The 26418-nt window shown below is 41.4% G+C and overlaps 1 protein-coding gene across 2 annotated transcripts; it reads left to right on the forward strand.

Annotated features, from left to right (window-relative positions):
* Positions 1-1924: 1924 nt before the first annotated feature.
* GZMA (granzyme A) lies at positions 1925-26418 on the forward strand. 2 transcript variants are annotated; one of them, XM_005300852.5, is made up of 6 exons: positions 1925-2021; positions 15082-15238; positions 16037-16175; positions 19079-19220; positions 22815-23087; positions 25473-26418. In XM_005300852.5, the coding sequence occupies exons 2-6, from the start codon at positions 15154-15156 to the stop codon at positions 25632-25634; spliced, it is 801 nt and encodes a 266-aa protein (XP_005300909.4). In that variant the 5' UTR covers positions 1925-2021; positions 15082-15153; the 3' UTR covers positions 25635-26418. The 2 variants fall into 2 exon arrangements, with proteins under 2 accessions (XP_005300909.4, XP_065454991.1); XM_065598919.1 differs by lacking the exon at positions 1925-2021 and adding an exon at positions 3517-3669.

The following is a 26418-nucleotide window of genomic DNA, read 5'->3' on the forward strand; positions in this document are numbered from 1 at the left end:
TGAAATATATGGCAGAATGCGGGTAAAATAGAGCAGGAGACATACAATTCTCCCCCAAGGAGTTCAGTTACAAATTTAATTAACGCTTTTTTTTTTAATGAGTGTCATCAGCATGGAAGCATGTCCTCTGGAATGTTGGCCGAAGCATGAAAAGGTATATGAATCTTTAGCGCATCTGGCACATAAATATCTTGCAACGCCAGCTATAACAGTGCCATGTGAACACCTCCTCTCACTTTCAGGTGCAGGGCCGGCTCCAGGCAACCAAGCACGTGCTTGGGGCGGCTCCTGGTAAGGGGCGGCCAATCTTGGGGTGACAGGGGGGGGTTCCGGCAGCGCGGGGGGCAGAGGTGTTCGGCGGCGCTTGGAGGGGGTTTTGGCGGCACGGCGCTCCAAGGGGGCTGGGATGTTCGGCAGCGGGGCAGGGGGTGTTCGGCAGTGTGGCGGCGTGGCGCTCAGCGGGGGGCGGAGGTTTGGGCGGCATGGCGCTCGGCGGGGGGCGGGGATTTCGGCGGCGCAGCGGGGGGCGAGGGCTGTTCAGCGGCATGCTGTGCGGGGGCGGGGGCTGTTCAGCGGCGCGCTGTGCGGGGGGGTGTTCAGCGGTGCTCTGTGCGGGGGGGTGTTCAGCGGTGCTCTGTGCGGGGGGGGGTGTTCAGCGGCGCTCTGTGCGGGGGGGTTCAGCAGTGCGGCGGGGGTGGGGGGGTTCAACAGCGCGGCAGGGGGCGGCGGTTGTTCGGTGGCGCGTAGCTGAAGTTGTGTAACTTAAATCGATCCCCCCCCCAGTGTAGTCCAGGCCTAAGACACCTAATTCTCCCCATGCTTGAGCTCCTAACTCAGGGCTGAGAATTCCACTAGGCAACCTAGGGGTTAGCTCTAAACATGTATATCATTTTAACTATGGTTGTAATACCATAACACGCAGTGATAAAGCTGATTTAAATGTGGTTAAAAGCACAAACTCTCTCAGTGAAGTCAGTTTCAGCATGCTTTCATGAGTCAAAGAAATCAGCCGTTAAAAATATATCTACTCTGCCTTGTAAATTTACTTCTCACCTGACAAGCATCTCTCTTTGAAAATCAGTTTTTCCCTCCAACACACTACATGCTGCTAGGGTTTTTTTCCTGTTTTTTATAGTTTCTGTTGCAGGTTTTCCTGTTAACGATCATAACATTTGCTTCCTAACGACCCCGTGATGGCTTCCTGAAGAAGTGATTTCCCATCCTGTCACCTGGCACTTTCTACAGCTTTGATATCTTCTTTGGACTTGGGTACTGGCAGAAGTGCAATATACAGGTTTCAGTTTGCGCTACCATTCAAATGGAAAAAAAGAGAAGAAATGCACAGAGAGGAAGGAAAACATAGTCACTCATTTTTAACTGCCATTTAGACTTTTTAAAAATGTTTTCCCTTCCCATAATTAATACTTTTCAAATTTCTTAAGGACAGATTCTGACCTTAATTTCACCAGCAAAAATCCAGAAGAATTCCACTGCAGTCAACATAGTTACTCCAGATCTACAGCAGTATAAATGAGTTATAAATGAGTTTATAATCTTTGGTCTAGAAATAGATAAATTTAGAAACTTGTAATGACAATGCAATGTGCCTAGTAAACACTTGTGAAAAGAAAGAGCCCAGAATGATCAGATGCTACAAAATAGATTGTGACAGACCCGTGGGGTACAGGAGTCTGGTAGAGGGCAAATATACTGGTCACTGGATGAGTAGTTTTCTGTTCCCTGAGTGACCAGAGCAGGGGCTGCACTAGAGTAATCAGGAACCTGCTAGAATCAGTTAAGGCAGGCAGGCTAATTAGGACACCTGGAGCCAATTAAGAAGAAGCTTCAAGAATCAATTAAGGCAGGCTAATCAGGGCACCTGGCTTTTAAAAGGAGCTCACTTCAGTTTGTGGTGGGAGTGTGGGGGAGCTGGGAGCAAGAGGTGCAAGGAGCTGAGAGGGTGTGCTGCTGGAGGACTGAGGAGCACAAGTGTTATCAGACACCAGGAGGAATGTCCTGTGGTGAGAATAAGGAAGGTGTTTGGAGGAGGCCATGGGGAAGTAGCCCAGGGAGTTGTAGCTGTTATAGGAAGCACTATAGACAGCTGCAGTCCACAGGGCCCTGGGCTGGAACCTATAGTAGAGGGTGGGCCTGGGTTCCTCCCAATTGACCTGGACTGTGGGTTCTTCCAGAGGGGAAGGTCTCTGGGCTGTTCCCCAACCCACATGGTGAATCTCTGAGGCAAGAAAATCTGCCGATAAGCGCAGGACCCACCAAGATAGAGGAGGAACTTTGTCACAAGATATACAGGGAAAAATCAGTTCCTAGACCCTCCATAATGACAAAATATTTCCTAGGGCAGTAGTGGACTGCTGATCAGGATTCTGAAATCGGGAAAGTTCAAAAGGATTTGAATATTCAAATTTCACAAGTTTTCTGTCGTTATCTGACAGTCTCACTCTTCATCACAGGCTTACATGACCCTATCAGACTTTCAAATGGAAAAGTAATGAAAACACTGACATAACCCCACTAAGACTGTTGGTAGTGAAAACTGGAGGATTTGATGCTGCTGCCAAAAGGAAATTCAGTGTTCCAAACACAATTACCATCCCATGATCTCATTTGAACAGGGATTTGTGTATTTTGTGATGGGTTGAAGGAATGAACTGTCAGTTAAACTGCTCTGGCCAGGTTGGTAGCTTCAAATGGACGGTGCAATAAACCAAATGTATATGCCATAAAGTGTGGCTGCTTCATGTGGAAATTTCCAACCCCACAATATTTGTATGTTGGAAATACCCCAATTTAATCATAATATGTCACTACAGTGAAAACAATAGATGTGACCATTTTAGGGAGGCTTCAGTTATAGTGGTATCCTTACTTCTATACAAAATAAAGAGGCAGGATGCTAATTGTGTCCCAGTAACTGCAGAACACAGAGTTTTGTCAATAACATCCCACCCAAGAATTCTTTTCTTTTGATCCATTTTGTAATACTACTCCAGCTGTACAAATAACTTTAGTTCATTCCTCCTCAAGCTGATGATGGTCACTCTCAAAGACAGTTAAAATGCCTCCCTTCAAAAAAAAAAAAAAACCCTCAGGCTTGTTTAGAGTGTAGTCTATCACCAGTTGAGTTTGGCAGCTGACAGCTCCAGGTCACAAGCTGGGAACAGTACTTTTCCAGCAGCAAGCACCTGGTCTGTGGCTTTCTTTTCATGGTTTCTAACTTGCATGTGTTGCCATCAATCAACCAGTCTCTGAAATCATTGCACAATTGTTTTCCTTTTGAGTTGATGACCGGTTCTGGTCACTAATTTACTTTGAGTCTCCTCAGAGTGTCACTGCCATATTACTGTGTTAATAACATTTGAGGGTTAAATAGTCTCAAATGCTATCCAGCTATTTTTTTCCTATAACACTACACAATTATTTCAGAGTCCTAGAATTCCCTTCATGTGTTCTCATTTATTTTTAACATGCTTTTTAGTCATTTACAAAAACCACTTCCTGGTGAACACAAGGGAGATATTAGGCTTAGTCTAATTAGTAGGCCATCTTTCCCAGGGACACTGGCTTAGCCCTAGAACCACCAGTCCAGCTCTGAACAACTTTGCCATCTATAGAGTTCCTGCCTACAGATTCTTCTCTCATCCAAAAAAGGTATCCTTATTTTTGCTCAGTCCTCTGTGATGGATGTCTCAAATACAGCCCAGATTCATCTGCACACAATGCCTCAGCATTTCCTTTCAGGCATACTATAAAATGACTAAGCAATAGCAGGGGTTTTGAAAGGTTGCTGAGCTGAGTAAACTAAAGGGAGCTATAGAGCAGAGAACGGGCATCAAATCCCATCACTGTTGATGGTGCCGTGTTCCTGTCATCCACTCTGGATGAATAGAACCAGAAATGGAGTGTTCCGTGACATTGCTAAGCTTTCAGAATAATGTTTTCTTTCATTCAGATGGATCGCCAAAATGATCATCTGCAAAATTCTCATTGTAACAGTATACCAGTAATTAGCAGAATACCTTGAGGAGCATTATGTCATTTTCCTTGGAAGAACACTTAAATTGGGGATTGGAAAAGTAGCACATTACCTTAAATAGCTGCTGTTCTTTTTCAGCTGTGGATGTCTAATGGGCTCCAAGAACAATTTTAATTTACAGTTGGTATGGCTACTCCCATTTTTTCATGTTCTCTGTATGTATAAATATCCTCTGTGTGTTCCATTCTATGCATCCGATGAACTGGGCTGTAGCCCATGAAAGCTTATGCTCAAATAAATTTGTTAGTCTCTAAGGTGGCACAAGTACTCCTGTTCTTTTTGCAGATACAGACTAAGACGGCTGCTACTCTGAAACCTGTCAGTTTTAACTTCTGACTTTCTCAATCTGTATCTCAAACAAAATCCAGTAAGAGAAAGTCACTACTAGAACTGAGTAACAACCCTCAGGAAACGGAGAGCCGTGTCACATTTTCATCATAATCTCCTTTTTAGAAGGCAGGATTTGAAAAGTTAATGTACCTTTAAATGTATCCCTCGCATAACAAAGAAATACATCTATTTTATGCAAAATGATTGATACTTAGATATACTTGAAGTTTGAGTAGATTCTTATCTGCTTTTCCATGTGAAACAGACATATATAAATAGTCCTTCATATGAAAATATGACATACTTGAATATTATGTCATTTTTATATATATTAGGTGTGTGTGTTGGACAGCAACATGAGAAAGGGGCTATTTCCATATTCATTCATATATTAGTAAATATATAGGAACATAGGAATTGCCATACTGGATCAGACTAGTAGTCCATTTAATCCAGTATACTGTCTTCAACAGTGGCTAGCATCAAATGCTGCAGAAGAAGCAGCAGCAAAAAAAATATTCAGTAGACAGTAATGGAATAAGCTTCCCATAGGGAAAGTTTCTTATTAGACCCCATTAGTAACAGTTTTGATTGCACCCTGAAGCATAGGAGCTTATATTCCTTCCAGTACTCACTCACTCTATATACATATACTGTAGTGGAAATTTTATATATTAAGGACAGGGTTACAAATTGCACATATTTTTGTTTCAAGTAGTGGGTTAGATTGTTAGGTCTATGCTATCTGAGGCTCACCCTGTTTGCATGGACTACTTTGCCCCTTGGAGTAAGATCCTTAATAAGCATAATGGTATTGTTAATTTTTACATGAAAACTTATTTTCCTATTTTGGGTCACCCACATTTTTCACTACTGTGAGCCAACTCTGTGAAATTAAACTTTGAGAGCTGACATTCAGGTAACTATACATTTAGAGTCTGGTCCTTACTCAGGCAAAATTTCCACTGACTTTCACTGGAAGGAATACCTGTGTAAGGACTGCTGGATCTGTCTTTCAGGAATTGATATAAGGCCCACTGAAGTCAATGGGAATCTTTCTGTTATCTTCACTTTGGATCAGACCTGAGTCCCCAGTTCAGCAAGGTTCTTAAATGTGCCTAATTTTAAGCACCTGAGTAGCCTCATTGAAATCATTAGGACCACACCCATGTTTAAAGTTAGGCAGATGCTTAAGTACCTTGCCAAACCGGGGCCTGGCAACTGGATCTTGCATTATTGAAGTCAATAGGTCTTTGCCATTAGTTTCAATGTGTTCAGGATCAGGCTCTTAATGAGGGGAATGAAGAAAGACAGGAGCTCTCCAGCTTCAATGTACAGCTATTGTAGAGGGAGTGATTTGCAAAAAGCACAAAGGGGAATTATGGGCCTAATTCCCATTGACAACCAGTGGAACCTGGGCACCTAGATGAGCTTTGCCTTTAAAAATCTCCCCGCGAGTTCTGAGCAAGTAATTCATAGCCAGAAACATATTCATTCTTCTTTTTTTGTGTTGTCCCCTCTACACTTAATTCAACCCTATAAAAACAAGTTGCCAATAAATATTCTTTTGGGTTCTGGTGCTTCACCTCCAGACCCCCAACCTCACTACATACAGGATATTTTATTTATGGCAAAGTGAAGACTGTGTAGAGCCAAAAAAGAGAGGCACTCTTTGTTCCAGCAGCAACTCTTCACTAAGGAACAATTATTTTATTTTCATTAACACTTGTGGAAGTTGCCAGCTAGACAGCATTAGAACCTGAAATGCTCTATCAAACAGACACAGCTCAAGTGGTAGTGATGCAAGTTTCATCACACAATTCCATACAGTTCTTGCTGCTACCCTATCCCTGTGCTGTCTTATTTTCTTCTTTGTTCTTCTCTTACCAAAAATAATAAATACCTGAACTTTGATCTGGAAGTACTACCTCTGGGGTTGCAGAATTGTTATATGTCCATTCAGTCCTAAGTCTATCTGCTACAAGATATCTATTAGTGCTAATTGTGCTGGTGGTTTTTGTGACATGAAGCCCTCCCTTTTCTGTAAAAATTAGACTGACTCCATCACAGGGTTCTCTACTCAACCCTAGCGCCCTTCCTTGTGGCTCATCTAACGATAAGCTCGCCACTGATCCACTGACCCCTCCTTCAGTCACTCGCCCTGTTGTTTCTCTCTGGAGTCAGGTTACTCCCTCTTCATCAGTCAGGGTGCTTCTTTGTCATGGCTTGGCTCTCTGGCCAGGTCACTATAGTTCTCCCCTTTCGGGGTATCAAAGTCCTACTGGGTGATCTGTCTCAGGCAATCTTCCATTCCATTGCCTAGACTGTGCCACTTTCCCAGTGGCTGATGGGTCGATCTGGGTTCCCCTATTACTGTAGTTCCTCCAGCCCCAGGGACCCTACAATCAGAGGCCAAGGTTTGCACTGTCCCAGACCTTGTTGCAGTTTCCCTGAACTGCTTCCTACTTTGCATCTATCAGGCTCCATTTACATCTTCCTCTGGGTACCCCATTCCCTCAGAGCCAAGATCCCATAACCTCTATGCTTCCCCTGACTTCCTTCTTTCCCCCACACTAAGCCCAGAAAAATGACTGCAGGCCTTCTCTGCTAGTTTCTGGTTTTATAGCAGCTTAGCCTGCCTCTTGCCCAGCTGTGCTTCATCATCCACTAGAAACTTATCAGCCCTGACTTTCCCTCAGTTGCAGCTTGTCACAGTGTTAATTGGTCCTTTCTCTCTACTCAGGCTCTGGGGTTAAGCACACCATCCCCCCACCACCCATCTTTTCATATAGGTCATTGGACAGCTGTCAGATCTGAACTGCTTTCAATGACTACTGACTGAGGACAGCTCTGATGCGGTAATCTAGAGGTGAAAGGCTCCAGATCCTTTAGCAAATCCCTAAACCATCTAATCCCCATCACAGCATGTTTTTTTAAACTGTCTGAAAATAAACATGCTGTATGTGACTATTTCATACAGTAGTTACAAAACTCCAATCCAGATGCATTCAGCAAGAGAAATGGAGAGGTCTTCTTCTGCTTTAGCAGGAGTGAAGGAGCTGTGTTCCCCTTCACTTTATTCCTTAAGTGAGAAGGGAAGGCACAGCATGGGGAAGCTTGCATAGCAGCTGCTCACGCTTTCTCTGAGGAGGACTCCAGCCTACAGGGTAGTCAGGATCAACACTAAAATTACTTACAATTATTTTTATTATTAAATTTACTATACAAGTAGAAAAATAAATAAAGGCGCTTCCTCCCCACCCCAAAAGAGTAACCGAACCAAGAGTAAACGGTGGAAATTTCAATCCCTGCCACAGACAATAGATGCCTCTACTACTTTGAGTGAGTTGTTCTAACTAATTAGGCACTTATTCTATTCTGTGTCTTAGTCCCAGCTCTGCTATTTATTCTTTAACTTCCATGTCACCTCAGTTTCCTTGTCTGTAAAATGGGGATAATAAACTCCCCTATCTCACCAGGGTGTTTTGAGGATTAATTCATTGGCATTTACAAAGCATTTTCAGACCTTCAGATGTGGGGGACCTGCAGATGAAAGGTGCAATAACTGCAAAGTATAATCAGTACGCCAGATCGTGACATCAATATTCTTTACTGAGATAAAACTCCAGTTGACTCCAGTGGGGGTATTGGCAGAGGAGCAAGTGAGGATATCAGGACTGGGCCATTCTTATTCTGCAATGTGGACAAAGTTGCCTGGAGGCGATGCTATGGCTACTACAAATGTTTTCCCTTCAGACCTAAACTAGGCTTCCAGAGGTGAAAGACTTGTATGGTAGCCATCAACCCATTGCACTACCTAGGGAATTTAATTTTGCATTGGGGTAGATTCTGCCATTCTTATTCACACTAAGGAGTGCCTTACTCCTCAGAGACTCTTGTCGATTTCGGAGAATCTATTTGTGGCAAAGGATACTCCTCAACATGAACAGGAGTACTTGTGGCACCTCAGAGACTAACAAATTTATTAGAGCATAAGCTTTTGTGGACTACAGCCCACTTCTTCAGTATGCATCCGAAGAAGTGGGCTGTAATCCACAAAAGCTTATGCTCTAATAAATTTGTTAGTCTCTAAGGTGCCACAAATACTCCTGTTCTTTTTGCGGATACAGACTAACACGGCTGCTACTCTGAAACTCCTCAACATGAGTAAGTGTGGCAGAATCTGGCCCATAGTGACTATTGTATGTAATGAAATCTTGGAATTAAAAAAAATACCTTAAAGCAGAATTTAAATGTCCTAAATCAGCTGCTTATTGACAAAAATACTGTTTTTTTATTACTAAAAAAAATGCTGTACTCAAGCCTTCTTTGTTAGCATGATGGTATATCATGTATTATTAATTCTTAACTGCTACAGTGGAAAAGGCATCTCAAATTATACTTTCTGCAGTATACTACTGTCAAAACCCAAGGTTTTTTAATTAGAGCTCCTCTGCACATAGTTAAGTTGCCTTTCTGTATAGCAGCCATGAACGGCCAAGAATGTAGAAATACTGTGTGTCTCCAATGATCTCAGTGCAGCCCTCTGAAATAAAAGAGAAAAAGCACAACCATGTCATATATACATAATCCATGTTAAGAAGGAAGGTATGTGTTTATCCTGGGAAGGCTGCTCACACCTCAGAGGAAATTAGCAACTGTTTCAGAGAACAGTAAAACTGACAGCTATCTCCCCATGATTGGCACCAGTGGCTGTAAGTTGTGATATAGCACCTTTGATATTTAAATACCTATGGCAGGAAGATGTGGTTTGGCTGCATGACTTTAAGACGCTGAGTGTTTCCGAGCACCAGCCACCCTTGTAGTTTCTCATTTAGAGGGGTCAGTGACACTGCATTACTCTTACAGCAGTTCTATTCTATTATTTAAAATCAGCCCACTTCATGAATCCCACTGCATCTTTTAAGGAATTGAGTAGTTTAATCTAATGCAATGGTTTTCAACCTTTTTTCATTTGCGGACCCCTTTGGAAATCTTAGACATAGTCGGCAGACCCCCCAAGGCTCTGCAGACCACAGGTTGATGTTCTATGGTAACGACAACCTTTTGCATACCATTTAAGACATAGTCTGAAGTTCCCAGGGGTCCACAGACCACAGGTTGAAAACCACTGATCTAATGAAACCCCTGCAACTCCCAATTCAAGCATTGCTTTAGAAGGCAAAAGAATACAAGAGGTGAGTCAATTCCCAGACCTTGGCACTAAGATGCAAGTAAATGGGGAAGTCCAGAAGGAAGTAGTGTCACCAAATGGCAAGGCGATGGCAGGGGCATTCACCAGCTTAAACAAGATTAGGTTATCATAAATCTACAATTTAAAGAACAGACTATGAATCTTCAACTCAAAGGTTTTCCCCAGCTTAACACATGGATGTGAAACCTGAAAATGCAAAGGTACTAGCACAGACATATAACTACCTCCAATAGCAAATGTGTCAGAAAAACACTAGGTAATCAATGGAATGAATTTATAACAAATGCTAGAGGTCAATAACACCTTGTCTCCAGAGTTATCCAGAAAAGAAGATGAAAATATTTGGCACTGTGACAGATATTGCAGTATCTTTGGGAGCCATTGTATTACATTTATGGATAGTTTCTGTATGATTATGTTACTGCAGCTCCTCCAGGAACTAAAAACACTCGGGCAGGATACAGGTGAAGTTACCCTGAAACTGTTACAATATGGTGTCAGTGCTGGAATCTGTGACAATGTGATTTGCTGTAAGTGCCAACAGCAGTGAAAGAAACACTACAGAAGGAAAAAGCATAGAGAAAAAGGGTTCTCGTAGTCTTTTTGGGAAAAGAATAGCAAAAAGAGAGAAAGGAGCAGGAATTAGAAACCACTGTAGAAACAGCTGACCTTGTATGAGCTGGAAGATTTGTCTGTTGCTGATCTGAAGAGATTGGAGGTAAACCATGCTGCTCTCAGCTGATCTGAGGCAAGATGGTGTACCTCCTTGACCTGCTGTGCCTCGGGCAGCCCTCACTGAAAATGCCAAGATCAGGGCAGTCTTCAAAAGAGAGAGCAGATTCTCCCAAAGACTGGTGGTTAACACTGAAGTAACTCACCAACCAGTCACAAACTGTGCTTCTGATTCCCCACACTGGTTATCAAGAAGTTAAATAAAGAAATCATATATCCCCCTTTATTGCATTCCAGCTCTCCAGCTCCTAATCAGCACATAGGTCTTGTATAGTGAGGAGTTATTTAAAAAATCTCTGCTCACTATACAAAATGTCCTTCTGACCCCAAAGGGTCAGCCATGTTACCAGGTCAATATTAGTTTGGATCTTACCCAAAATACCACACTGCCAGCCAATCCTTTTATAATAAACCTTTAGTTTAGATGCTAAAGAAAGAAAGAATAAGACGAGAGTTGTTAAATGGTAAAGCAATCACATACATACAAAGACTTCAAAGTCCATATATCAGCAGTATTGGTGAGTTTGCTGGCTTAAAAGTTCCTCTGGAACACATCCACAACTTGGATGGGTCATTCAGTCCTTTGTTCAGAGCTTCAGTTTGTAGAACAGGTATTGCAGAGGTAAGAAGCAGGACTGAAGACAAAATGGAGAAGATGCCGCTGCCCCTTGTATTCCTTTTGCCATGTGGCTTGTACTTCCTGTGTTCTAAACACAAGCTTCACAGCACATGGCATGGAAAAGCCTTAGAGTTCTCTGTCCACGGGCCTACCCTTACATGCCTGGCTGACTCATAAGGTGTAGTCCCTAGCCTTTCAATGGGTTCATTGTACAGTTGATGACCCCTGATGAGCCATCGAACAGGCTAGGCAGTGCTGATGCCAATCTGTCTGGGGGTGTCACCCGGAAACACAGCACAAGTTTGGAAATACAGATATACCATACATATCAATAACCCACAATACAAAGGTGATACAAACATATAAACAAGATTATCATACTTGGCAATTTATAACATTTTCGCAGATACCTCATATGGCATATCTGGTAAGATTCCTTGCAATTTATCATAAAGTGTCCCACATATTCCATACAGCATCACACCTCCTTCATACAGGGGTCAGGAGAGCTCCCTTCTCCTCCTGAGGAGATTGAGGAGATGATACCAGAGCGTCCCGCAGAAGTAGCAGTGATGGCTAGCAATCCAGAGATATGGCAACTGGAGTGGAAAAGGCTGCTCATGCAGGAAGGATGGGAGGAGCTGGAGGCAGAGTTGGAGCAACAGAAGCTTGCTGACCAGGACAAACACCATTGGCTCGAACAGAAGAAGAGGGTCAAGTCATATTCATGGGACCCGGGGGAAGGGCCTAGGGCACCAGGATTTGGGGGGGGCGGCATTTGCCGCCCTTGGCGGCAATTTGGCGGTGGGGGGTCCTTCCGCGTTCCGGGTCTTCAGTGGCAATTCTGTGGCTGCTCCTTCACTCACTCCAGGACCCACCGCCAAAGTGCCCCGAAGACCGGGAGCGCGGAAGGACCCCCGCCTAGGGCACCAAAAACCCTGACGCCGCTCCTGCCTGAGGGTATACCTATTCAGGGGCTGACAGGCAAACAGATATGGGTGTGCTGAACCCCAGTTCTTTGCTTGTGGCCTGAGTCACTGTTGACACCAAAGCAGGTTCTTGGACTCTGATTGTGGGAATACAGGAGGCTGTGTTGTGTGATGTGTTACTTTGTGAATGAAACTGGGGCTTTCAAAACAAACCCAGCTTTTCCTCTAGGAAAGGCAGAAAAGGTGAGTCAAACTCCCTCAGTGGACTCCAGAGAAGCAGAGGGAGGTGTCAGCCAGAATGGAAATGGAGTATCTGACAGTGAGAAGTGGGGTTGGATCCCCCTGCAGGTCACAAAGAAACTGATACCTTAGACAGCAAGGAAGAAGGAAGACAGGGAAACGTCTCCCTCCAATCTGATGGTGCAATGGTCTGTGAAAATGTAAAGGACAATGAACTGGGTGGGAGGGGAAATGTTGCTCACCTTGATTCAGTGTGAACAAAAGGCTAAGCCAGTGTGTTTGTGTATGTGTTAGGAGGGTTCAATAACTCCCCCCTTCCCCCTGAGAAGCTGAGGTTATGCCACAGGGAACCCATGGCCCTGACCTCCAAGGAGGTGGGATAGAGAAAGGAATTGGGCGATGGGGAAGAATGTTTATTATGTGAACTTTTATAATTTCAAATTATAAAAGGTTTTGGCTGTGACACCAACTGGGAATAAAACTGTGGATTCCCCTAGGCTGCCAGTCAAGCTCTCTAGCTACACCCACTTCTTTATGGGTGATGTGACAGATATTGCCACCATATGCGGTATCTGGGATATCCATCATTGGAGATTTTTAAGAGCAGGTTAGGCAAACACTTGTCAGGGATGCTCTAGATAATACTTAGTCCTGCCATGAGAGCAGGGGACTGGACTAGATGATCTCTCAAGGTCCCTTCCGATCCCACAATTCTATGATTCTATGGCAGGTGTGGCATTGGGCAGCTGGAGAACACACAAAAGTGACTAAAGAATCCCTCAGTCAAACACTAGTCAGAGAGGGGAAACTTATGGAACTTAACAACACAGAAGCCATGCAAAGAGCAGCCCAGGATAGACAGGGATGGCAGAGCCTTATTCAAGACCTAAGTATCTGATAGTGTAGGAAAGATCCAGATTCAGGATTCCTACAATATAAAAGCATCATATGAGAACAAAATACCTAATAAAGGTCAGTGGCAGTAGCCATTAAAACCACTGCACCGTTAAAGCAAGCCCAGCAGTTAGAGGTATGAATCTGTATTTCAGACCACCTGTGTTTCCACTGATCTTGGGCACGTCATCTGCTAAACCACTGCAAACAAACGGTCTGACCCTAGTGCGAAGCATGTAGAAAACCTACAGTGATCTTAAAATACCAGTGTAGGGAAACTGAAATATAACTGCTCTAACACCATGTAGCTCTTATTTTTAATAATGGCTTAGAGAACCACAACTCCACTGAATGAGGTTTCAGTATTGAAATGTTTTTCTATGACAGCAAGAATATAGACTTATTACTAGCTATGGTCCAGTTTGAAAATATACACATCTGTATATTCAATATCAGCAAATCTTTGACACTATAGCCTATCTTTAGGTGGAACTTCAAATTGTATGGGTAGCTTTACTTTCAGAGCAAATACGTAAAGCACTCTTTAAACGAAAGCACACTCCTGTTACATCCGATCAGCAGCTATGCAAGGGCAGACACCACATCAAACTATTTCCCCCGAAATATCTTTCCCTCATCAAAACTATCTTCTTCAATGGGATTATTCACCTGCTTAAAATTACACAGGTGCATAAGTGCTTTGCCAAATAGGACTCTAAAGACACAACTATTGTTCATGTGTTCCATGGCTTCTGATCTGATGGATCTAGTCAAGTGGCTGGCCTGCAAAGAGTATATGTCTTAATGCTGATGAAAAAAACTAATGGCAAATTCACTTTCTGCACAAGTAGAAGGGGCCTACGTTTCTAGAACACAGTGTCTACCATTTTATTCTCTATGTCAGATGTATGTGGCTTTGGCAAAGGTGGTCTCTGAATGCAGGTGACCACAGATTCATTACAATGTCTTTGGGTTTTTTAATTGCATTAGATATATCATATTTGTACATGAATCAATTCCCGTAACCACACCAAATTTAACAAATCACACAGGAAACAGCTTAAAAAATTAAGAGACATCAAAAATAAGGAATAGGGGAGCAAATAGAGAACTTGGGCAGAAAGGATAAGCAACATATGGAATAAGATGCTGGTATCAGAAAAATTAAGTGAAACAAAGAGGGTTCAAAAGACATCTCAATTTCTTTTGGTAAAGGGGCAGGGCCAGCGTGTGAAGAAGACCAAATGTAGGATTAAGATCAACCAAAAAATGCTGTATACTGAAAGCTGGATGGTCTTTTCTTGTTCCTACCACCCAAAATCTTAGGCACAATGTACATTCAGAACAGTTCAGAAAAATCAGTATAAGAAAATCTTGCTCACTCATTCTAGTTAGTATGAAGATGCAGCACATGAATAATGGTCACTCCCCTACTCAGTAGTTTTTTAAACATCCTCTGTTCTCAGTTAAGCACATTCCTCTTTAAATAAGGTGCAGATGAAATAAAATACTTTTTTAGCAGTTTCCTTGGATATTTAATCTTTGTATCTTCTCACTTTCCTAACACATTTTAGTCTCTTTTTCTGTCTTCATGTCCACACTGATTCAAGACCAGCAGTACTGTGCCTCAGCAGGAGTGATCATACTGCACGAGATCTGACACTTGTCTCAGAATAATAGTAGTTAGCACGTTACATTTTCAAGAAATGAGCAAGTCTAAGCCCACTAGCATACTGCACTTTAGTGAGGTATTTTAAACATGAGGAAACTGATATTCAGTGGTTTGCAAGGTTAAGTGACTCGCCCAAGGACTCACAGTGAGCTAATTTTAGGCCTGGAATTTGACCTCAGAGGTAGAGGTGGTCAGAAATTTTTTAACCAAACATTTTTTGTCAGCAAATGCCAATTTGTTGAATTCTACATTTTTTTTTCTGGCCAGCCCTATTCAGGGGCTCCTAGCTTCATACCTCATCAATTACATGATGCAGGTGCTATGCCTAGAAATTACACCTTCCTCAAGACATCATAGAAGTTATATTGTGGTTTTTATCTTGTTTCACAATTACAGAATGTCAGATGTCCTTCAGAGGAAAAAAAAACCCACATCCTTTTCATTTTCAATATATATTAGGCATTTATTATGCAAGAACACACTGCAGCAATAATGGGGCTTCTCTTCACTTTGTCTGCTTCTGCTACCATTATTCTCCTGGTAATTCCCGGAGGTAAGTGCTGCTTTTATCCATTGTAATTCATGATGTGTGTAGAGCAAGATGTAGCTAGATATATTAAAATAATGAAGTTATCAGTAAATAAGAGAGAGAAAACATTTTTATTTATTTTCCATTGATTGTAAAGGTTAGGTCTTATGACAAATCTAAAAATAATATATGAAGGGAAAATCTTAACTCAACCTGCAGAGAGGGGAGACAACTGGAGTCTAGAAGAGTTATATTAACCTTGGCCTGGTTCCCCTTCTCAAAAGATGTATATCTATCCAGGAGTCAGAAAATTCCATCAGAAATGATGCTGTAATTGGCATAAATCACTTCATTTCCAACCTTTTTTGAAAAAATATTGTTCATTTAACGCTTTATCTGATTATGTAGTGAATTGTGTACCCACTTTTTCAGAGTATACTTATAAATATACTGCATAATGTTTAGACAGTATCAGATCCAGGGTTCTTTGGCATAATGAAAGCTGATGAACCTAGCTATGGAAACAATTGCAGGTCAAGCAAGTAACGCTCCACAAGACCATTAGTATTTTAGGGTGGGATTTTCAAAATCAGGGTTGGCCTAACGCTCTTCCCATTGAACTCAATGGAAGCAGATTTAGACCAACACAGACCCATTTTAAAAATCCCACCCCTAATACAGCTACATCCAGCACTGTAAGTCTGTGTGTATATTTATATGCATTATATTGTATAATTACTCTAACCCTTTCTCTATGAATGGAATTATTTTACATTATATACTATCCCAACTGTGTGCAGCCTGGTTTATTTTTATTTTTAGATTCATGTGTGGATATCATTGGAGGGTATGCAGTGACTCCACATTCAAGACCATATATGGCCCTAATCAAAGGGAAAGACTATTGTGGAGGAGCTTTGATCAAAGAGAATTGGGTGTTAACAGCAGCCCATTGTAGAATGTAAGTTCTTCTAAAGATTTCTATCTCATAGAATGTTCTTACTAGTTTAACAGCAAAGTAAACAACACACAATATGAACCAAAGCTAATGCTTGATTCTGTAGATCTAACATGCTTTAGAAATTGCCATAACAAATAAAGCTAATGTTCCATTTAGTCTGGTATTCTGTCCTAATAAATAATTATGCAATAATATGCCTGTGAGGGTTTCTTCCAACTCCAGGCAATTAGTAGCGTATCTCCTGAAGCATGAAAATTTCTCTCTTATATTTGGTATAGCTAGTGTAATTGGGATTATAATCTTATTACATTTTAACATTTACATTGGCAACCAAGCAATTGTGGTCTCCATTTCAACACTTTCGTGAATAACAAAGGCCATAATAAAGTGCGCTAACCTTCAATCTATATGCAGAGATATTTTGTTAACTACTATTTGGACGCAGGCATAGAATAGCAGCAGTTAACTCAAGGAAAGACTTATTGACTCTTTTCTTAGTCAATCACAATTTTGCTGAACAAAGTTCAAAACAATCCAAAATAGCTGCCCACAAAAGTGGAATGAAATTTGTGTCATTTCATTGTATAAGATGAATGCAGTTCACTACCTGAGGATATGCTAAAATAGCTCTTTAATTTATGTATTAATTTATATATTTATTAATTAAATTATTTTCTTTATGAATTAACTTGTGAAATAGCAACAACATAAACAAATGAAGGTGAGGATGAACAAACTCTTTGCAGCTAGGGTTGGGGTGGTGAATTATATGGGCCCATGGTGCCCATGCTCCAGAATTATTCAGGGCCTGGAGGCCCAGCTTCACCAATGTTCGGGGCCAGGTCTCTCCCCCGGCTCCACCTGCCACCCCCACGTGCCTCCCCCAGAGCATCTCTCGGCCCCGCCTGCTACCTCTGGGGTGTTTAAAAGGGTCTGGGGGCCTCCAGCCACCGCCGCCATCACCAGCAGCACAGCAGGACTAAAGCAGCTTTTTGCCTGGCCTCACTCTGCGCCACTCCCGGAAGTGGCCAGAATGGTCCTACGGCCTCAGGGGTGGGGGGGGGGTGGTTTCCGTGCACTGCCCCCCCCCAAGCGCTGACTCCGCAGTTCCCATTGGAACTGTGGCCAATGGGAGCTATGGGGACAGTGCCTGAGGGCAGCGCTGTGTGGAGACCCCCCCGGCCCCAGTCTAGGAGCCGCTGCCAGAGGGGTGTGCGGGTCGCTTTTGGGAGCTGCCCGATGTAAGCGCCACACCCTTCACCTTCTCCCACACTCCAACCCCCTGGCCCAGTCCACAGCCCGCACCCAAACTCCCTCCCAGAGCCTACACCCCTCCTGCACCCAAACTCCCTCCCAGAACTTTAGGCAGGTGTCGGGGCAGGTGGGACTTGGACCCATGCTGGGCACCACCAAAAATTATACAAACCTGCCGCCTCTGGCTCGGGTGGCCTTAATAATTTAGCTTGTGAGCCAACCTTTCTTCTGACTGACAGGCTACCTAGCCAAATAGTCTATCTGGCCAACCCAGGCATGGATATGAAATTTAAAACACAAGTCCCACCTTTTACCCACATCAAGAGGGTCAGAGCTCTCACTGAACCAGACCCCACATAGTCTCTCCTGGCAAGTCTTTCAATCCCAAAGAAGTTTGGATCCCACAATTCAGAGAGAGAGAGAGAGAGAGAGATTAATTCCTACTGTCACAGCCCAAACAGGTGAATATATTTAGCTCCTTATAAAGACTACATCGGGTCCTGCAGTTACAATATTAGTATACAAGAACATATAGAAAACAGAAAGCAATTCTGGCTTGACCTGAACAAAGAGAAAATGCAATAGCTAGCCAGCATAAAGTTCAGTCAGCAATTAAACACCAATATAATGTCCTAAGAAAAATTTCCCCATAACCTTGCCCCCAGTGCATGAATGGGTGGAAGGGCAAATCTTGCTGAGACTGGAAGAGAGGTTGAATGTCCTCCAATCCTATAGCCCAGCTAAACTTAAATGCATGTGCAACTTCCTCCCATGCAATCACAGTGTACCTTAGAGTCACTGGAGCAATTAGTGGCATGGTCTGATATAAAACTGGTCCTTGATTGGCCAAGAAGAGAATAGAATCCTAGGCATCCATTCAAGGAACCCCTAGCAAGCACAGATCAGTAAGCAACACTTCCATTGTCTGGTGAGTCTGTGAGGAGGCAGGACACTTAAAGGGAGGCAATTCAGCTGAATTAGATGTGGGATGAGGAGATAGTGTTGAGATCCTGATCGGAAATATTTCAAAGGTTTGGGATTCAGGTTCAAGGTCAAAGCAATGATACTGTTCAGATTTGATTTCAGCTCAAACAGCATCCAGATTTCATCACATGCATCTGACGAGGTGGGTATTCACCCACGAAAGCTTATGCTCCAATACATCTGTTGGTCTATAAGGTGCCACAGGACTCTTTGTCGCTTTTTACAGATTTCATTAGTTGTTCTCATGAAATTTCAGCCCAAAATGGCAGAAATCACATAAAGGTCAGTTTTTATAAGATTTCTGTTCCCAGAATAGCTGTCCTCATCAAATTTCTGATGCATCCAAACTGAACCTAGAAAATAGATCTCTTCCACTTTTGTATCAATCCCAGAACCAAAACTGTAGGGGCAGGTTTGCATCCCGAGATCTGAAACCTCTCCAAGAGCCTGTGAAATTCGTATAAGTACAGATATGGCTGTATGATTTTAGCTCATTTAATTATTTATAATTATGAATTATTAATAACAATGTGCTGTTTCTTATTATTTAACTTACAGCAGTGTATTTATCAGCAAGAGAGTATAGTACCTACTGAAAATGAACACTACTGAACACATGTATAGTTTTTTATGATTAATATAGTTAACTATGTTGTTCTTTTCAGTGATAGAAGAAGCACAGTTGTTCTTGGAGCTCATTCACTTTCAAAGAAAGAGAAAGAAAAACAGATTTTTAAGATTGCAAGACCAATTAGCTTCCCATGCTTTAATAATCAGACAAAAGAAAATGACATTATGCTTCTGCAGGTATGTAATTTTTATTAAACATAATTTTAAGAATATGCAACTTTCTATCCTGTATGGATATTTGATGCCATGCTCCCTGCCTTAGAAAGACTCCAGACAAAAATCTTTAGTTATATAATATTTCTGACTTTGTTATTCATACACTCATTTGTCATTTTATACTTTCCCAAACTTCCTGTACAGACTTCTGACTTCTTATAAGGAGCACTGCCGGTAGAAAATATTTTTGTGCACATAATATCCTATACATGACATCTGAATATGTTAAATAGATATTGTGCAAAGTATTGCATAATCTAATGTTACAGGCAGTGTTGTTAGCCAAATATCTGACTCCATTTAATATTTTTACTTCTCTCAATCTATACATTAGATTTTTTTTTTTAAATCCATTAAAAGAATGTTATTTAGGAAATTAGGAAAAGCTCAACTTACAGCTGCCCGACAGTGCACCCTTCCCTTGAATGAGGCAGGGATCCAGTGGAAAAAAAATAGTATATCATCATATAATTAAAGACAATGTGATAATGAAATTCAGGAGCAACTGTAAATCTGCCATTTCCTAAATTTCAAGCACTTGACTTTGCAATCTAAATAACATTATTTTAATGTAGGTTTTTTTGGGGGGTGGGGTGGTGGGGAGGGGGTATCTATAGTTTCCTAGGTTTTTTAAAAGGAAAGAAAAAAAGTATGTTGTGTTCTATTCAGCTACAAAAGACCCTCTATCATGCAACAGGGTTAAACCCCTGAATCTTGAGCTCTGTAGTATAGATTGCTACCACATGAGCTACTGGACTAACAACCTCAGCTGGCTAAAGGAAAGGCTACTATTCCAGAAGGGGGCAGTGAGCAACTGAGGACATGTGCTGAGTCTATGGAGCCATCACCAGGACTGGCCTAATTCTCTCTCTTCTGTCCCACTCTTGGGAGATAGGGGAGCCCCAGCTCCATGTACCCCTCTGGGTGGGGGAATGAGTCACTGGGGCCATGTGCTAGGGCCAGGGCCATGGAATGGGAACTGAGCCCAGCCCAGTTTTTTTTCCCCCCCTCCCCCTGTCAGCTGCTCTGACATCACCTAGATAGAGCTGGTTGGAAAATAGAGTGGGCGGGTGGTTCCATGGAAAATTTCAACAAAATCTTTTTTCGTCTGCTTGTTTTACTCTGCATTTTCTATGAAATTTTTCAATTTTTTGGCAAAATTTTCAGCCAAAAAAACAAAATATTGCTATTCAGAATAGCATTGTGGTCCCTCATGGGAGTTTCAGTTCAGGGGCTTTATGCTCCCATTCTCCTCTATGGGACTAGGTCTCCGATAGCTCTCTGATATACTCATAGACTTTAAGACCAGAAGGAACCATCATGATCATCTAGTCTTGCCTCCCGCACATTGCAGGCCACAGAACCTTGCCCACCCACTCCAGTAATAGACCCCTAATCTCTGGCTGAGTTACTGAAGTCTCAGGTCATGATTTAAAGACTTCAGAGAATCCACCATTTACACCAGTTTAAACCCACAAGTGATCCATGTCCTATGCTGCAGAGGAAGGTAAAAAAAAACCCCACGGTCTCTGTCAATCTGACCCGGGGAAAATTCCTTCCCCACTCCAAATATGGTGATCAATTAGCCCCTGAGTATGTGGGCAAGACCTACCAGCCAGATACCTGAAGGGAAAAAAAATTCTCTGTAGTAACTCAGCTCCCTCCCCATCTAGTGTCCAGACAGTGGAGATATTGGCTACATGTCATTGCAGGCAGTCTCATTATACCATCCCCTCCAAAAGCTTATCAAGATAACTGGTAGCTTGTTAGCTTTTTTGCCTCCAGTACTACCCTTGGAAGGTTGTTCCAGAATTTCATTCCTCTAATGGTTAGAAACCTTCATCTAACTTCAAGTCCAAACTTGTCGATGGCCAGTTTATATCCATTTGTTCTTGTGTCAACATTAGCGTGTCACTTACATAACTCCTCCCCCAGCCCTGGTATTTATCTCTCTGATGTATTTATAGAGAGCAATCATATCTCCCTTAAGCCTTCTTTTGGTTAGGCTAAACAAGCCAAGCTCTTTGAGTCTCCTCTCATAAGATAGGTTTTCCATTCCTCAGATCATCCGTAGTAGCCCTTCTCTGTGCCTGTTCCAGTATGAATTAATCTTTCTTAAACCACAATTGCACACAGTATTCCAGATGAGATCTCACCAGTGCCTTTTATAATGGTACTAACACTCCCTGTCTCTACTGGAAATACCTTGCCTGATGCATCCTAAGACTGAATTAGCCTTTTTCATAGCAAAAATTCTTGTTGTTAGTCCCTAAGCGCATGGCCTTGCACTTTGCATTATTGAAATTTCATCCCATTTCTATTACTCCAGTTTTCCAGGTCATCCAGATCTTCTTGTATGATATTCTGGTACTCCTCCATATTGGCAATACTTTCCAACTTTCTGTCATCTGTAAATTTTATTAACGCACTCCCACTTTTTGTGCCAAGGTCATTAATAAAAATATAAAATAAGATTGGTTACAAGACCAATACCAGAGGAACTCCACTAGTAACCTCCCTCCAGCCTGACAGTTCACCTTTCAGTATGACCCATTGTTGTCTCCCCTTTAACCAGTTCCTTATGCACCTTTCAATTTCCATATTAAGCCCCATAGTCTCCAATTTAACTAATAATTTCCCATGTAGAACTGTATCAAATGTCTTACTGAAATTCAGGTAGATTAGATCTACTGCATTTCCTTTGTCTAAAAAATCAGTTATCTTCTCAAAGATGGAGATCAGGTTGGTCTGCCAAGATCTACCTTTTGTAAAACCATGTTGTAATTTATCCCAATTACCATTTACTTCTATGTCCTTAATGACTTTCTCTTTCTAAATTTGTTCCAAGACCTTGCATATAGTTGAGGTCAAACTAACAGGCCTGTAGTTTCCCAGATCACTTTTTTTCTCTTTCTTAAAAATAGGGACTATAGTAGTAATTCTCCAGTCATAGGGTACAACCCCCAAGTTTACAAATTCATTAAAAATCCTTGCTGTTAGGCTTGCAATTCCATGTTCCAGTTCCTTTAATATTCTTGGATGGAGATGATCCAGGACCCCCAGTTTAATCCAATTAAGCTGTTTGAGTTTGACTTCCACATCAGATGTGGTAATTTCTACTTCCATCTCCCATAATGTATCACTTTCTCCCATTTTGGTATCAGAAGAAGGTGCATCATGGGAGTCCTTGGCCATGATGCATCATGGGAAATTTAGGCCAGCCAGAGAGGCATAAGCCCAGCACTTTGGAATGTTCCTGTGTTCAGTTATTTTGGCAAGTTGCCAAAAAAATTTCTGAAGACCATAAGCCAGAGAAGAAAAATTATGATTTTCCATAGTATCTTATGGAAAGCTGAATGAAGTTTCATGGGGCAAATGAAAGGCATTTCCCTAGCTAAAGAGTATTCTTCTGCTGAATACCAAAGGTATGAGAGCTCCTTGAAGAAAAGGTCACAAAAATACTTCATAATCATAATGGAGAGTATTGAGGAGCTTAAAGATACGGGTTACTACCAGCTCCCCCTGCAATAACCATGTCTTCTTCTTATCCAATAGCTTCAACAGAGAGCAAAAATTAATAAAGCTGTGAAAACCATTAAGCTACCTAACACAGACACTGATCCCAAACCAGGAACAAAGTGCCAAGTAGCAGGATGGGGAATAGTTAAGAATGGAGACCGTAAACCTTCTGATATCCTGAGGGAAGTCAATATCACCATCATCGACAGAAAAACCTGCAATGATCAGAATCACTATAATTATCAACCCTTGATAACAATGAACATGGTGTGTGCTGGCGATAAGAAAGGAGGAAAAGACTCATGTTTTGTAAGTAGATATGCTGGTTGTATCCATTTAAAGGCTCTTAAAAATAAAATGTAGAACAATGGGTATGATGACCCATCAGAGTGCTCAGGTCTTTAGTTCAGCTGCAAAACAAGTGTCTACAGTAGGGGGGATCAATCTAAGTTACGCAACTTCAGCTACGTGAATAACGTAGCTGAAGTCGACATACTTAGATCTACTTACTGCGGTCTCTTCACTGCAGTAAATCGATGGCTGATGCTCTCCCGTCGACTCCACCTGTGCCTCTCGCCCTGGTGGAGTACTGGAGTCGACGGGAGAACGCTCAATGGTTGATTTATCGCATCTAGACTAGACGCGACCCCCGCTGGATCAATCGCTGCCCGTCGATCCAGCGGGTAATGTAGACAAGCCCTTTGTATGTCTGAGATTTATAAAGGATTGTGTTGATCTGATTTCCTAAGACTTAAAATCAAAGCTTATGATTTGTAAACTATCTTGAGGGCCACTGGACTTTTATGCTTTTCTGAGCAGGGAAAATATTTTTCCTTTTCTGCAGTTAAATGGTCTTTAGTGGAAAAAGAGCAGTGGAAATGTCCAGTCTTTACAATGGTAATTCAGATTAAGCTACATGGGCCTAGTCTAAAAGCCACTGAAATCAATGGAAAGACTCCCATTGACTCCATTGAGCTTTGGAACAGGCTTTACATGATCTAATGCATTTCATATGTATATAAGTCAAGTGATAAAACTAATTTCAGCCATATCAAGTGGTGATAGCTATACATAAACAGCCATATTTTTAAAATGTTTAAATATTTAATTGGTCAGGTTAAATATTATATCATGTTTTTTGCTATAAGTGGAATCATCCATCAAGGAGTGGACTTTTACAAAAACATTAGTACTCACATTCTCTGGCAGGTAATAAATAAGTACCCACTGCAGACCCTACCCCAGTAGCTCACGACTAGCCTTACAGCTTATAGTAGTAAAAGCAATGGGGTACCATAAAATTTAATGCAGAGACACTCATTTAATAATTAAGAACTTAATATACTTGCACTCCAAGAGAAAATAAGTACAAGTTTACATTGAAGTTCCTAGGCCAGTCCTGTGGAGCAGTGAGTACCCTCCTCTGAAGAGTTGAGGGCACTCAAAAAACACTCTACAAAAGTTGCTCAAGACCTTACAAGATGAGGCCACAATCGTCTGATTCTGCTGTTATTAAAGTCATTTGTGTAACTCCCATTGACTTCAATGGAAGCAGAGTCAAGACCCAAGTCCTGTTTATATTTCTCATGAGTCATTTCATGGCCTTGTATTATTTCATTTCTGATACAGTAAAGGAACACCGAAGTGCATTTGGTGGATTCAAAAAGGAGGTTGCCCAGCCTATCCAGAAATAATGGCTTATACTTACAATGCACTAACAAGTCACACCCATTCCTTCATTTCATGTCCTGCATCTTTCTCTCATACAGTCTGCCATCAGGAATGATCCAAGGCTGCTGTTCTAAAAATATCTGAGACAGTCTAAAAAATGTATATCATATTTATACACTAAATTGATCTTAGTTTATGTAATGCATTTTCAGGATTTAACAAAGTCTGATTTAGTTTATGACCACTTAGTCTCTGATCCTGAATATACTTTAGAAATGTATAACTTTAATCACATGAGTAGTGCCAATGAGGGCTTGAAGGGTCAGGAGAGGAGATACTACTTTGATGGGCATTATCAAAATTCCTAACATAGATGTTCAAATCCACTTTACTTATAATCTAAATGAGGAGAAAGAGGAGAAAAAGACAAAGGGTTAACTCTTGTCTGTTGCAGAATATTCCATCCACTGGGGGCATGGGGGGAAATCACACCTCTTGGCAAATTTGTCTAATATATTATGGCTTGACTTATTGATGATTTCAAATGTTTTTGTCCAATTCTCCAGTGTCATAGAAGCCTCTCTGTCCAGCAATAAAAGGGTTAACACACTGTACTACCTGTTTTATACACATCCCAATGAGTACATTACTAAATGATTAATTTTCCAACCAACATAGACGTTTTACTTTTCGATTAGATTTACTAATTATTTCCAGAAACTTTCTGCATTCAAGGACAACGTTTCCAGTTTATTTCAGATTATTAAAAAAGGACATGTTCATTACTACTAAATTAGATTTATTCTCTATTTAATTCACAACTGAATGGATCAGATTCAAACCTTTTCTTTTTTAAAAAACAGAACACATATTCTTAGGAAGGATCAATAGAAGTAAGAATTCATTTCTGAAAACTTTCCTCAGACCTTGTCTACACGCACGCACGCACGCACCAGTTTAATTAGCAGTGTGTTTTCAAACCTTTGTAAATTCTGATGTCAAGTTTGTCTTCCTCTTCTTTAGGGGGATTCTGGTGGTCCTTTGATATGTAATGGTGAATTGAAAGGCATCACCTCCTTTGGCATGCCAAACAAGTGCGGTGTTGTTCAAGGCCCTGGTGTCTACGCACGTCTTACAAAGATACATCTTCTCTGGATAAAGAAAACCATAGGGGGTGACTTATAGAGTGAGTCAGTCACTGACAGATTTTCTGTTGCTTTGATATACATTTATTTGTAACAAAATTTATTTTTGAATGATGCAGTCAGTATGATCAGAGTATTATGCAGTAGCGTCATGTACATACTATGGTTGAAGTAGTAATTTCACTATAAGCCCCTTCAATGGCTTGTAACTTTCCCATTAGAATTCACTTTGGGGCACATATTTTATATATGTGATTTCAGCACAGAAATTACCTTAACCCCAGCACAATGTGAGCATAGCATTCTCCTATAACAGTATACGCCCTGTAGTCTCAGCCACAGAGGGGCTACACAGGTGCTTAATGGCTAAGGAGAGGAGTATTACTTCACCCTTATAAAGCACATTTTACTAGATCTCTGCATAGATAATGAGCATTTCAGCTCAAGGGCCAATCCGACTCTCACTGAACTTAATAGAATTTGGTCCTAATTGCATATTGAGAATAACTACACATATCTATATCTGGATTTCCGTGAAAATCCTAGAGAGTCACTGAGATTCTAGGAATAATCCCAGAATCCTGGAAATACTGTTGATGCCTCTCCTGCCTCTGAAAATCACATGATTTATTTTTGCCCCCCACCTTCTGAAGGCCCTCTGTCAGCCTGAGGACATGGAGTTTCAAAGACGGCATACTTTGTAGGGAAGTTTATTTGACTGTGAAATCTAATGATTTTGAATTTCCTAACTTCTATGTATTTCAAAACTTCAACCATTTCATTACATTATAATATTTTGCATTTAATAAAGAAAAGGCAATAAA

Source organism: Chrysemys picta, chromosome 6 (genome assembly GCF_011386835.1).
Source record: "Chrysemys picta bellii isolate R12L10 chromosome 6, ASM1138683v2, whole genome shotgun sequence".
Lineage (NCBI taxonomy): Eukaryota > Metazoa > Chordata > Testudines > Emydidae > Chrysemys > Chrysemys picta.

Excerpts from the sequence above, each read along its gene's own strand:
- GZMA (XM_005300852.5), top strand. The coding sequence starts at position 15,154 with ATGCAAGAACACACTGCAGCAATAATGGGGCTTCTCTTCACTTTGTCT. Across the intron at positions 15,239-16,036 it reads TCTCCTGGTAATTCCCGGAG|ATTCATGTGTGGATATCATT; the intron begins GTAAGTGCTGCT and ends TTTTATTTTTAG. Across the intron at positions 23,088-25,472 it reads GAGGAAAAGACTCATGTTTT|GGGGATTCTGGTGGTCCTTT; the intron begins GTAAGTAGATAT and ends CCTCTTCTTTAG.